This window comes from Anabrus simplex, chromosome 5 (assembly GCF_040414725.1).
Source record: "Anabrus simplex isolate iqAnaSimp1 chromosome 5, ASM4041472v1, whole genome shotgun sequence".
Lineage (NCBI taxonomy): Eukaryota > Metazoa > Arthropoda > Insecta > Orthoptera > Tettigoniidae > Anabrus > Anabrus simplex.
In genome coordinates, this window is record NC_090269.1 from 302765126 (window position 1) to 302778121 (window position 12996).

Sequence of the window (12996 nt, forward strand, 5' to 3'; positions counted from 1 at the left end):
TAACTTCTTTCTTTCATCCGTCCAGGGAGTACCTTTCTTCCAGGGTTTTTCCTGAAATCCATGGACTTCCTTCAGGGTACTTCGTACAGACCATCTATCTTGAAGATCTGATATTCCCAGTTCTTTAACGTCCTTCTCAGTTTCTGTTAGCCAAGTGGTACGGATCTTCTTGTTCTGCCAGAAGATTAAGAGGTAACTGGTCAGTCTTTTGTGAGGTAGTCTTACTATATGGCCATATAAGTGCTTTTCATAGCACAATCAGAGAGCCTCTCTCTGTGTTCGTAGAGCTCAGAATTGTGCCGTCTACGGAATTCTTCATCTTCCTTTACCGGACCTAAGAACTTTCTGAGGATTCCCCTCTCTCTGACTTTCAGTTTCTCCATCTTCGGTTCAATAAAAGACACTCCATGGCATACATGGCTTCTATTCGTATGACTGACAGACTGCGTGATAGGCATTTTTGTTATAAGTGTTCTTTGTCGGTCGATTGGCCAGTTCCATCTTGTTGATTCTTATGGATAATGATGCCCCTTCTAATAATTTGGGTTCAATCCATTCAGCGAGATACTTAAATTTATCAGTCCTCTTGATTTTTCTCCGTTCTTGTAACATCTCTCTGCTAACTTCTTTGATGCTGATAAATAACTCTGTTTTCTCCAAAGACACTTGAAGACCCACTTAGGCTGCCTGTCTTCTGAGGCAATTGATCTGTATTGTTGGTGTATCCAGCGAATCGGCAATCAGTGTCATGTCGTCAACAAAGGCCAGGCACAGCCCTTTCTTCTTATGACCCAGGTATATCCCACTCTGGATATAACAAGTTGGTCAGTTCTTCATGCCATTCCCTCTCAACCTTTTCAATGACACAATTGAAGAGATGTAGGGATTTTATCTCGAAGTTTTCCGAAACCACGCCTCTAAATGTAACCTTGGAGTGGGTGTTAGTCAAGGTTTATAGAATGAGTCTGCAGATTTTGTTGCCTAATCCCAGTTCCTGGAGAATTTTGTTAAGTGTTTGTATATCAACGGAGTTGCAGGCCTTCCGAAAATCAACAAAAGTGACGACCACCTTGCGGTTTCTCATTTTGAAACATGCAAGGATTTGTTAAGCACATCATAGATTCTTCATGAAGCCCTACTTGATATTTTCCTAGTTGACTGTCCAGTTAACTTTCCACCCGTGTTAGTAACGTCTTGGAAAATATCTTGTACAGAATGTTACCGGGACGATAGCAATCCCATGGTAGTTGTTGAGTTCAGTAAAGTCTCCTTTCTTATGAAGAAAAAAATTGACTGAATGGGTTGCTATATTTATAGGAAAGAGATCTCAGAGAATTAGAGTAGGCGAAGCTTTATCTGACCCTGTAATAATTAAGAGGGAAATTCCTCAAAGCAGTATTATTGGAACTTCATGTTTTCTTATATATAAATGATATGAGAGTAAAGAAGTGGAATCAGAGATAAGGCTTTTCGCAGATGATGTTATTCTGTATAGAGTAATAAATAACTTACAAGATTGTGAGCAACTGCGAAATGACCTCGATAATATTGTAAAATGGACAGCAGGCAATGGTATGATGATAAACTAGGTTAAAAGTCAGGTTGTGAGTTTCACAAATAGGAAAAGTCCTCTCAGTTTTAATTGCTGCGTTGATGGGGTGAAAGTTCCTTTTGGGGATCACTGTAAGTATCTTGGTGTTAATATAAGGAAAGATCTGCATTGGACAATCACTTAAATGGGATTGCAAATAAAGGGTACAGATCTATGCACATGGTTATGAGGGTGTTTAGGGAAGATGTAAAGGAGAGGGCATATAAGTCTCTGGTAAGACCCCAGCTAGAGTATGGTACCAGTGTATGGGACCCTCACCAGAATTACATGATTCAAGAACTGGAAAAAATCCAAAGAAAAGCAGCTCGATTTGTTCTGGGTGATTTCCGACAAAAGAAGAGCGTTACAAAAATGTTGCAAAGTTTGGGCTGGGAAGACTTGGGAGAAAGAAGAAGAGCTGCTCGTCTAAGTGGTATGTTCCGAGCTGTCAGTGGAGAGATGGCGTGGAATGACACTAGTAGACGAATAAGTTTGAGTGGTGTCTTTAAAAGTAGGAAAGATCACAATATGAAGATAAAGTTGGAATCCAAGAGGACAAATTGGGGCAAATATTCGTTTACAGGAAGGAGAGTTAGGGATTGGAACAACTTACCAAGGGAGGTGTTCAATAAATTTCCAATTTCTTTGAAATCATTTAAGAAAAGGCTAGGAAAACAACAGATAGGGAATCTGCCACCTGGGCGACTGTCCTAAATGCAGATAAGTATTGATTGATTGATTGATTGATTGATTGATTGATTGATTGATTGATTGATTGATTGATTGATTGATTGATTGATTGATTGATTGATTGATTGAAGGGGATGAATCAGAGCTGAGGTCAAAACACGTGGTTATATCTCTGTTTCCCAGATGTTCTGTATGATCTCGGTGAGCTTGCTCACGGCATTGCTTCCAGCACATTTCCAGAGTTCAGCAACAATGGAGTTCTCTCCAGCTGCTTTATTATTCTTAAGAAGCTGAATGATTTCACAAACTTTCTGTGAAGGAGGCAGCGAGTCCGGGTTTGGTGTGGTTTGTTCGTAATCAAATTCTTTGCTGGGGGGATCACAATTAAGTAAGTTCTTAAAATATTGGGCTAAGAGGCGGCAGTTGTCCTTGTCGTTAAAAGCCAGATTGCCCTGTCAGTCTCTGAAGTGAAGACTCGGTGGAGTGTATTTTCCAAGTGTCTGCATGAAAGTTTTGTAGAAGTCCCTGGATTTACTTTTAACGAACCTCTCTTCGGTTTGGATTAGTTGGTTGTGTGTGAAGGCCCGCTTGGTTCCTTGGATTATCTTTTCTTTGTTCCAGAAAGTTCTGCCAATTTCCCTTGGAGATTTTTGGAGTTCCATTTCATCCAGACTGCCTGTCTTTAAGTTATTGTGTTATCACAGTCTTCAGTGCACCACGGATGTTTCCTACTTCTATTAAGAGGGGCAAGCTCACTGGCCGTCTTGATAAGAGCTTCTTTCAGGTGGTCCCAGTTGTTAAGATCTGCATTGTTCAGTCTTCGACTTACTCTTGATTATAGTTAAGTCACTATATCGAATGTGACCCTGTTGGAGGTTCTGTGTTATCTAGTGCTTCACCGAGCTCGATAGATGCAGTCGCTTAAGTGCGGCCAGTGTCCAGTATTCGGGAAATAGTAGGTTCGAACCCCACGGTCGGCAGCCCTGAATAGGGTTTTCCGTGGTTTTCCATTTTCACACCAGGCATATGCTAGGGCTGTACCTTAATTAAGGCCACGGCCGCTTCCTTCCCACTCCTAGCCATTTCCTGTCCCATCGTCGCCATAAGACCTATCTGTGTCGGTGCGACGTAAAGCAACTAGCAAAAAAAATCTAGTGTTATGAGGTGTCGTGTGGTCAACACGACGAATCCTCTAGGCCGTTGATTGATTGATTGATTGATTGATTGATTGATTGATTGATTGATTGATTGATTGGTATGGTAAAGTGTATGAGACATAAATGATCGGAAATTTAATTCTCTATAACTTGTTATGCAGCATTTATCAATAGGACCACTAATAACATAAATATTTGAGAATTCAATTTCAGGCCTTCTCCTAAACTACCATTTCACTCAGCGTGAATAATCGTCGCCATAAGACCTATCTGTGTCGGTGGGACGTAAAGCAAAATACAAAAAAAAAAAAAAAAAAAAAAAAAAAAAATTGCAGCGTGAATAAAATTATTTATAACCTAGATTATAGTGGCCCATTCCCCCAGTTTATATACCGATTTTTATTAAATTCTCTTCAGCTTTTTTCTCGCGATGCGCGTACGCAAAGACAGACAGAAAGACGGAAAATTAAAAAGTGCATTTGCTTGTTACTGTGGATATGACCGATACAGAAATACCATGGGCGCCCGCAAGGGGGGGCAAGGGGGGGCACTTGCCCCCCCTGGAATTCTAAAGATGTTGATGTTCAATTGTTTAATATCATACCAGATTATTTCATAAACTGAAATTACTGACAGTCATCTAGCATATGTTATAACTGGAAGTTTCTGTAAAGAATTTAATGTTGCTGATGTTATATTGGTTTTTATATTCAAGAAAATTGTTAATGTGCCCCCCCCCCTGGAAAAGATCCTGCGGGCGCCCATGAGAAATACCATTCTTTTTGAATTCTGAGCAATGTACAGACAAAACTGTTATTTTATATATATAGACGAGATGTCACTGATATACAGCGAAAAAAGTAGTGATCCCAAAACACTGCCCTGCGGGGTGTCTACTTTCCTAGTCGCCATTCTGAAAATGCTATCATTACTTGTTACCCGCTGCCAACAATTATTCAAATAAGATGCAAAGGACTTGAGCGTTGTAGCATAGTACAAGGCCGCGGCGACTCCCACTACTGTTTTAAGAGAAAGTACAGTTGGGAAACCATCCTCCATGAAATCTTGGGTTGAGATGTGTTGGTAATGGGAACTAACAGGGATGTCATGTGTTTTTATATTATCTAGAAACGTATACAGTAATGATCCTCAAAGCATTATGATATCAATAATACATGCATATTCCATCATTCAACCTTTATTAAACATTAAAGAATGGGTGAATCACTTCAACATTGTTACTTTAGGCTACAATAGGTATTTTCCTTTTTTCTTTTTGTTGTTTCAGCAGACTCAGTACTTTTCTTATAATAATTATTTAGTAACACATTGCTGATTGTTTTTATTGCATTGCCACCACGGCAACTAGATTCTGGAGCAAAGTCGTTAAAATTTCACTATTCTGGACTCCCATTTCAGTTAAAGGGTTGCCTGGCTGAGGCGGTAAAGGCGTGCTCGGTTCGCCCGGAAGGACGTGGGTTCGAATCCCCGCTAGGAAGTCGTAAAATTTAAGAAACGATATTTCCATTTCCGGAGGTGCATATGCCCCTGAGGTTCACTCAACCTACACCAAAAATGAGTACCAGGTTAATTCCTGGGGGCAAAGGCGGCCGGGCGTAGAGGTAACCACTCTACCCCATCACGTGCCGAGGTTAACAATGGTGGAAGCCTTTACCTTCCACTCCTCCAAGGGCCTTCATGGCCTGTACGGAGGTGACTTTGCTTTGCTCATTTCAGTTAAATGACGAAGAATGTATGTCTGATTACATATAGCTAAAAACTTGCTTTCATACTTGGCTGATACAAGAGTTTGTGCAATTCGCACTACATGTTTTTCGATTAAGAAAATAACTTCAGATGACATCAAAAGTCCTCCCGTATTCAGTCTCTGAAAATTCTCATCTTGACATTAGATTAGATTAGAAAATTACACCCGAAATTACAGCTTACATTTACAGCAAATTCGTTAAAATTTCTTCATTCTAGACTCTCATTTCACTTAAATGACGAAGAATGTATGTCTGGTTCCATACATTACCACAAATTTACAGAAAACCAGACTCATCAAATTCGATACTTTCCAGATAATTCTCTCCCCATCAAGTGAGTGGCAGCGTAGTTTGGGTCACGTAGCTGTCACCTTGCATTCGGGAGATAATGGTTCGAACCCCACTCTCGGCAGCCCTGAAAATGATTCTCCCTACTTTCTCATTTTCACACCAAACACATGCCTGGGGCTTAAAAGGCAACCAAGGAAAGCGTATGCATAGGTTTCACAAACTGTCCAAAGAACTCGTTTTTGACAAGAAAGCTGCTCAACACAAATAGATGAAAGGTATATTTTCTTCCACCGGTCTAGAAAGCCAAGAATAACGGCCGAGAGGATTCGTCGTGCTGACCACACGACACCTCGTAATCTGCAGGCCTTCGGGCTGAGCAGCGGTCGCTTGGTAGGCCAAGGCCCTTCAAGGGCTGTAGTGCCATGGGGTTTGGTTTTGGTTTATATTTTCTTCCAGGGAAAATGGGGGAATACTCTCTATAAGTACAGTAGTACGGAAGAGGAAAGGAGCCGTCCATGATGTGTCAGTGATAATGTCCAGAGAAGGTGAAGTAATTACTGACTCCTAATCTACTAATAGCTAATGAATTAACGTATTTAAGGAGCAGAAAAAATGGCGTACGGCTTTTAGTGCCGGGAGTGCCCAAGGACAAGTTCGGCTCACCAGATGCAGGTCTTCTGATTTGACGCCTGTGACCAAAGGCCAGCACGCTAACCACTTAGTCAAGGAGCCGGACTAATGAGCAGAATAGCCTTGCGATAGATATTTTCGAAAACACTGTTTAGCCGTAAAAAATTCAGGAAAGAATTAAGAGCTTAAGGAAAAATAAGTCGCCAGGGCCTGATATATTATTGCCGAGGAGGTTCTGAAACTGGTAGGTAGAGCTATACTACACTATTTGAAAATACTATTTATTGTGTCTCTCAACAATACGTAAATTCCAGATGATTGGAAGAAAGCAACTGTAGTCCCGATTTTTGAAAGAGGCAACAGACTTCTAATGGACAACTATAGACCCATTAACCTTACATTGATTGTACAAACAAATGAAACACCTCATTGCAGGGTATCCAGGGGAACAATGGGTGGAAAGTTCGTAGATTAATGGCCGGCAACATGTTTTTAGAAGAGGTTTCTCCTGCGAGAGGTTGATGTTGTCGCTCGTTCAATTTATTAGCGAGTCATTAGACAAAGTTGATGCTATTGTAATCGATTTTGCTAAAACATTTGATGTAGTACGACGACATACTGGTCCAAAAATTGGTAAAAACAAATATTGATAAAAGGGTGGGTCTGTGGATCCGGCAATGTTTGACAGACCGCACGCAGACAGTAAGGGTGGGAAAGTTTCTATACCGTCGGGAATAGTACAGGGTAGTGTTATAGGGCCACTCCTATTTACGGCATTTATCAACGATTTGCCGAATGAAATCCGAAGTGATTGCAGCTTGTTCGCGGACGATTGTATAATATACAGAAGAATACAGAATGTTGGCCATAATTGGTTATTACAAACCGATCTAAATGCGCATACTCCATAAGTGGGCACTCGATATCAAAATGAAAATAAATTCTTGAAAATGCGGTCTTATAACAAAGGGAAAGAAATGTAGGCAAGTAGGGTGGGGGGAAACGTTCAGTACTGTCTTGGATAGGACGCTCTCGTAGAGAGTGACTCATGCAAGTACCTAGCAATCTGCGTAAAGAGAGATCTAAAATGGGACACTCGCGTAGGAAGTGTAATTCCTAAAGCGTACAAGTCCTTTCACTTCGTGATCAGGACGCTAAAGGGCAAAAGTTCCCAGGAGAAGGCAATATTATATGTTCACATTTTATACTGTTACTTTTTTGATGTACCGATAGTTAAATTTTGTCCTTGTGGCAAACCAAAATGTCTGGAAAGTCGTTGGGTTTCTCACTATATATATCGACGGTTCAACAGCAGGGCTGTCGTAACCAGTATTTTTCACATCTTACATTAAAGCAAATTAAAAGTTCGCACAAATCTCCTTGGTGATTTCTAACATACAAGAACTTTTAATTTGCTTTAATGTAGGATGCGAAAAACGCTAGTTTCGATAGCCTTGCTCTGAACCGTCGATATATGCAGCTACTTTCATCGAGTTTATTTCCAACGTAGCCAGTATCTCATTACCAGTTCTTTCTTTGTTTCTTTCATTCTTTCCTTCTTTCTTCTTTCTTAATCCGTTTACCCTCCGGGGTTGGTTTTTCCCTCGGACTCAGCGAGGGATCCCACCTCCACTGTCTCAAGGGCAGTGTCCGGGATCGTGAGACTTCGGGTCGGGGGATTAAACTGGGCAGGAGGACCAGTACCTTGCTCAGGTGGCCTCACCTGCTATGCTGAACAGTGGCCTTGTGGGGGGATGGGAATATCGGAAGGGATAGAGAAGGAAGAGAAAAGGAAGCGGCCGTGGTCTTAAGTGAGGTACGTCCAGGCATTTGGCTGGAGAAGTGGGAAACCACGGAAAACCACTTCGAGGATGAATGAGGTGGGAATAGACCTCCCTCCTATCTACTCAGCCACCGGGGGTATCAGCTAATCACACTAACCACCATACCACACAGGTGGACTACCTCCCTCCACCTTATGAACACAGTTTCATGGGTCCACCAGGCTTTCACTCCCGTACGGTAAAGTCGGCCTGAAAATAGAGCGATGTTTGGATTGCTGTCTTCGAACTAATTTCCTTGTTACAGAATACCATTGATTGCATTCACTTTGCTGCATCTCAGTTCGATGTCGTTCACTATACAGTACTACCATACTGGGATATTAGAATACTTGAAATGATTTACCTGCTCCAATTTCATACTCCGTATCTTCTTAGATGTCTTCCCAACTGACATAACTTCAGCCTTAGAAATGCTAATTCACTCAAGAATTTTGTGCATACATATTACCCTTGTCTTCACTATGAAAACCCATCTATGTCCCTTCGTGCCTCCACTAGCCCAAATACTCCAGAAGTTTCAATAATACATAACATTTTTCATTTCAGGAATACCAGAATTGCAGTTGGTCCCACTGGAACCCCTTCATATTCCTCTACTGGAATTCAAAGACGGACAAGGAAATTTTGAGTTCCACATGACGCTGAGAAATCTTATAGTGCGGGGTTTGAAGGATTTCGACGTAAAGGACTGCAAGTAAGTTCGCCCTCAATAATAAAGTAGCTATCTAGGAATTGATCAAGGTCATCTCTTTTTGTAGTAGCTCAGGACATAGTAGTTAATAACTTTTATTATTTTATGAAATACTTCCTCTCATGCAGAGGCTGCCTTGCGACAAAGTATACTTTTACATTAATTTCTAGAAGAGAAATAGATATACTGTACTTGAGAAATGTTGAAGGTAACCTAATTGTAACAGTGATTTCTTAGAATTATCAGTGAACCCCTTAAGGCTACAATGGCAATCTCCCGTAACGTTGTAACTGGCAGAGACATCTGTTTCCAGAAATTAGCGGCAAAAACGGAAATCGTTCCCCTAGCTCCAATCATCAGACTTACTATGTCGATTTCCTCTAGCTGGTAATTCTCCCTGTAGTAAGGAAATGTTGGTAAGTAAAGATGAATATCTTCTCGAGGTTAACATCTGAGGGCTGTGACTTATGGCTTTCAAAGCGAATTGTGGGGTCAATGATGTAAACTCTCTTCTTATTCTTGAAAGCAATGATGTCGATCCTTCTATGGCTTCCGTTGTCCGCTAAGCCATGAACCTCTTCAAATACCTGGAAACCATGGTCCTTCAGCGTTGTCGCAATTAACGAGCATGTGTTATGATGACGCGTATTCCTTAAAAGTTCACTATGAGGACAAGATCCCAGAACATGAGCAAGAGTTTCAATCTCTTTGAGGCAGCGCCTACAAAGGGAATCGTTCTGAGATCTTCCTGGTACCGATATAACTGCTGAAATGTTTGCTGTCATCTTAATTGCTTCACGCCATTCACTATGTGATAAGCCTTGATGGTCTCGAATCCAGGAGTTGGCAGGAGTATATTCATTGTACAAAAATACACCTCTTCCTTTCTGATGCAAGTTACACCACTCACTGAATGCCCTTTCTCTCAGTACTCTTCTCACTTTCCTGGCATCAGTTATTTCTAGGCGTGGATGTAGCAAATTGTCAGATGGATGGACATTGAGGGATTGTAGTGAGAGAGTTCTTTCATCTTTCAGATTTCTTGTAGCACGGATGTATTCGTCACCTGAGCTTAATAGTACCTTACAGATGTTAATGTGCTGAAGATGAGCTTCCCAAGTGGCGCAGAAGAGTCCCAACCCCCTTATATTTCTTCTCAGTGTAGACCATTCCATTAGGAATGTCTGCAGGTATTTGAAGAATTTCCTTAAGAGCACTTCGAATTAGTATGTCTGTATCAGCAAGGAACTTTTTCGGAATCTTCACTGGCTTGATAGTTTGTAAAAAGTGTAGCGATGTATAAAGCTAGGTATAAAATGTACATAGACATGAATTAATGTGGCACTTCTACGCATCTGAAATTTAAAATTTGGCTCTAGAGAACGTGATACTTTCTAGAACCAAAGACAAAATCTAAATGTCTATAACTGCAGGGTTCAAAATTGGAACTCAGAAGCAAAACACCCGAAGTTCGCAAGCGCAATAATTTTTTGTTTGGTTTGTATTACCTCGCACCGACTCAGAGACGTCTTATGGCGTCGACAGTAGCCTATAGGACAGAGCTAGGACTGGAAGGAAGCGGCCTTGGCCTTAGTTAACACTAGAACGGCCAGAGCGGTCATTTTGACCGTTAGCGAATTTCAAGGTATTCCCACGCTCGTAATTTTTTACGCACGAGGTTGTTCTTTTGTGACTTTTAATCTTTTAGGGTTATGTACATTCACGCCAAAAATTACATCCGTAGATAATAAGGGAACACCGATATTGTCCCTTATACCTAGGAAGGCCATAAGCGGTCATTTTGACCGCTTCACTTCCTTGATACCGTGAGCTCTATTCTGCTCACTGCTTGCTTCGTGTGATATATTTACAAGTGGCGCTATAGGGGCGTATGATATAACTAAATAGTATGCCTCTAGCAGTGGTTGCGAGTGGACGAGTTAGTGCCTGTACCTTGTGGCGTATAGTGCGTAATAATGGCTCGGCGGCAAAAACTTACTCCTGTTCAATTATTAGCAGAACTTGAAAAGCTAGGAGAAGACGAATCAGGTGACGAAGATACGTTATCAGATATAGACGCAATGAGTGACGATGAGGACTTTATAACTCAACAGTGTGATAATATGTCGGATAGTGATGGTGATTCGTCTGATGAAAATATGCACACAGTGGACTTCGCACCTACGACAGACGCAGTTACTCCTTCAACCAGCCGTGATCAATCTTGCAGCAGAGGACGATCTCTTAGCAGCAGGCAACCTGTTCGAAGAGGAAGGGAACGAGGTGGGAGAGGTCATGAACTGGTAAAGTCTTCTTCATTTGCACCAAGGGATCAGTTATGTGGTAATGATGGAATAACTATTTGGACTGTTGTTGACAGTAGTGGGAACCCTCCTGGAAGGATGGCTGCTCAGAATGTACTGAAAGAGGCAGCAGGGCCTACTTCTCACGCTAAGCGTAACGTAGAGACTAACAGCAAGGTTAGTGCCTGGCGTTTATTCATTGACGCATCCATGTTGAAGCATATAAAGATGTGTACAGAGACCGAAGCTCGTAGACAGACAACGGATAATAATTGGTCTATTTCTTTGGAAGAATTAGATGCTTTTATTGCTTTGTTATACGCCCGTGGAGCTTATAAACTTACTAGTCTAGCTGTAGATCATATGTGGTCTTCTTTATGGGGTCCCCCTGTTTTCACTAACACTATGGCAAGAAACAGGTTCAAAGAAATTCTAAGGTATTTGCGCTTTGATCTCCGTAAAAGTAGATCCACTCGTTTGCAGACAGAAAAATTTGCTTTGGCTTCGGCTATTTGGAATAGATTTATTGAGAATTGTTATGCGAATGTCACAGCTGATCAACAACTCTTCCCCAGCAAAGCTCGGTGCAGGTTCACGCAGTACATGGCCAACAAGCCAGATCAATTTGGCATACAATTCTGGCTACTGGTAGACGTTGATTCTAAGTATGTGTGCAATGGGTTTCCTTATCTTGGGAAAGACGAAATGCGACCCGCCAGTGAGTCACTGCCTGAAAATTTTGTCATGAAACTTATGGACCCATACCTCATGAAAGGACGTAACGTGACCACTGATAACTTCTCTACATCGGTAAAGTTGGCTGAGAGACGGAAAGAGAAGAAAACTAGTATTGTTGGAACAATCAATCGAGTGCGGAAGGAAATCCCAGTGTCAATCAAAGCACTACGTATGAATCTGTACGAGACTGTCGTACTTCAGAAGGAAGATCACACTACTCTCACAGTATATCAAGGAAAAATGAACAAGAATGTGCTTCTGCTAAGCACTCTACATCCAAGCGTTCGAGTCAGTGAAGATAACAAGAAGCTCCCTAGTACTACTGAATTTTATAACGAAACTAAGTATGGTGTGGATGTAGTTGATCAAATGGCGCGTGAATACTCCACTAGAGCTGGATGCCGAAGGTGGCCTGTACATGTATTTTACAACGTACTTGATCTAGCAGCAATAAATTCATGTATGGTCTACAAGGAAGTTACGGGACAGAGAATCTCTCGAGATGATTATATTCTTGAAGTAATACAAGAACTAAGATCTGATTTTGTGAAGACAAGATCCCGGTTGATTGAACTCCCTACACTTCAGCCTGAGCCTCAGATTCAGGTTCAATATGCCAGTCGAAAGCGACGACAATGTCAAGTGAACTCCAATTGTAAACAGAACAAAACCTCTGACACATGTTCTTCGTGCAACAAAGTAGTCTGTAGAAAATGTTCGTGTAAGGTAATAACTTGCATGAATTGCTTGTCAAGTGCCTAAATAGGCTTGTAAACAAATAGAGACCGTTATTTTTATCATAATTTTTCACAAAGGCATTCAATAGCAAGTCCGCCGAAATATGACATTGTTACCCATCAGAAGTGAGATAATATGAACAATTGTTAACATTTAACAATGGATTCACCCGTATACAATACATCCTAATGGTTAACTATGTTGTTTTAAAATAAATAATTGAACATTCGCATGTTTCTCAGATCCTGGGTCCTAGGTATATGTCAGTAAGCGGCAGCGGTCAAAATGACCGCCTGCGGCCTTTATAGGTATGAGGAATGTTCGGCCGTTCTAGTGTTAAGGTAAAGTCCCAGCATTTGTTTGGTGTTAAAATGGGAAACACCGGGCGAGTTAGCCATGCGGTTAGGAGCGCGCAGCTGTGAGCTCGCATCCGGGAGATAGTGGGTTCGAACCCCACTGTCGGCAGGCCTGAAGATGGTTTCCCGTGGTTTCTCATTTGCACATCAGGCAAATGCTAGGGCTGTACCTTCTTTAAGGCAACGGCCACTTCCTTC

At 41.5% G+C, this 12996-nt stretch overlaps 1 protein-coding gene across 1 annotated transcript in view; it reads left to right on the plus strand.

Moving 5' to 3' along the window:
• LOC136874856 (protein takeout) overlaps positions 1 to 12996 on the plus strand; it is a 177689-nt gene that overhangs the window by 121548 nt on the left and 43145 nt on the right. Inside the window, exon 4 of the mRNA XM_067148538.2 lies at positions 8519 to 8666. Within this exon, the coding sequence (XP_067004639.2) occupies positions 8519 to 8666 (148 nt within the window). The remainder of the gene's footprint in view (positions 1 to 8518; positions 8667 to 12996) is intronic.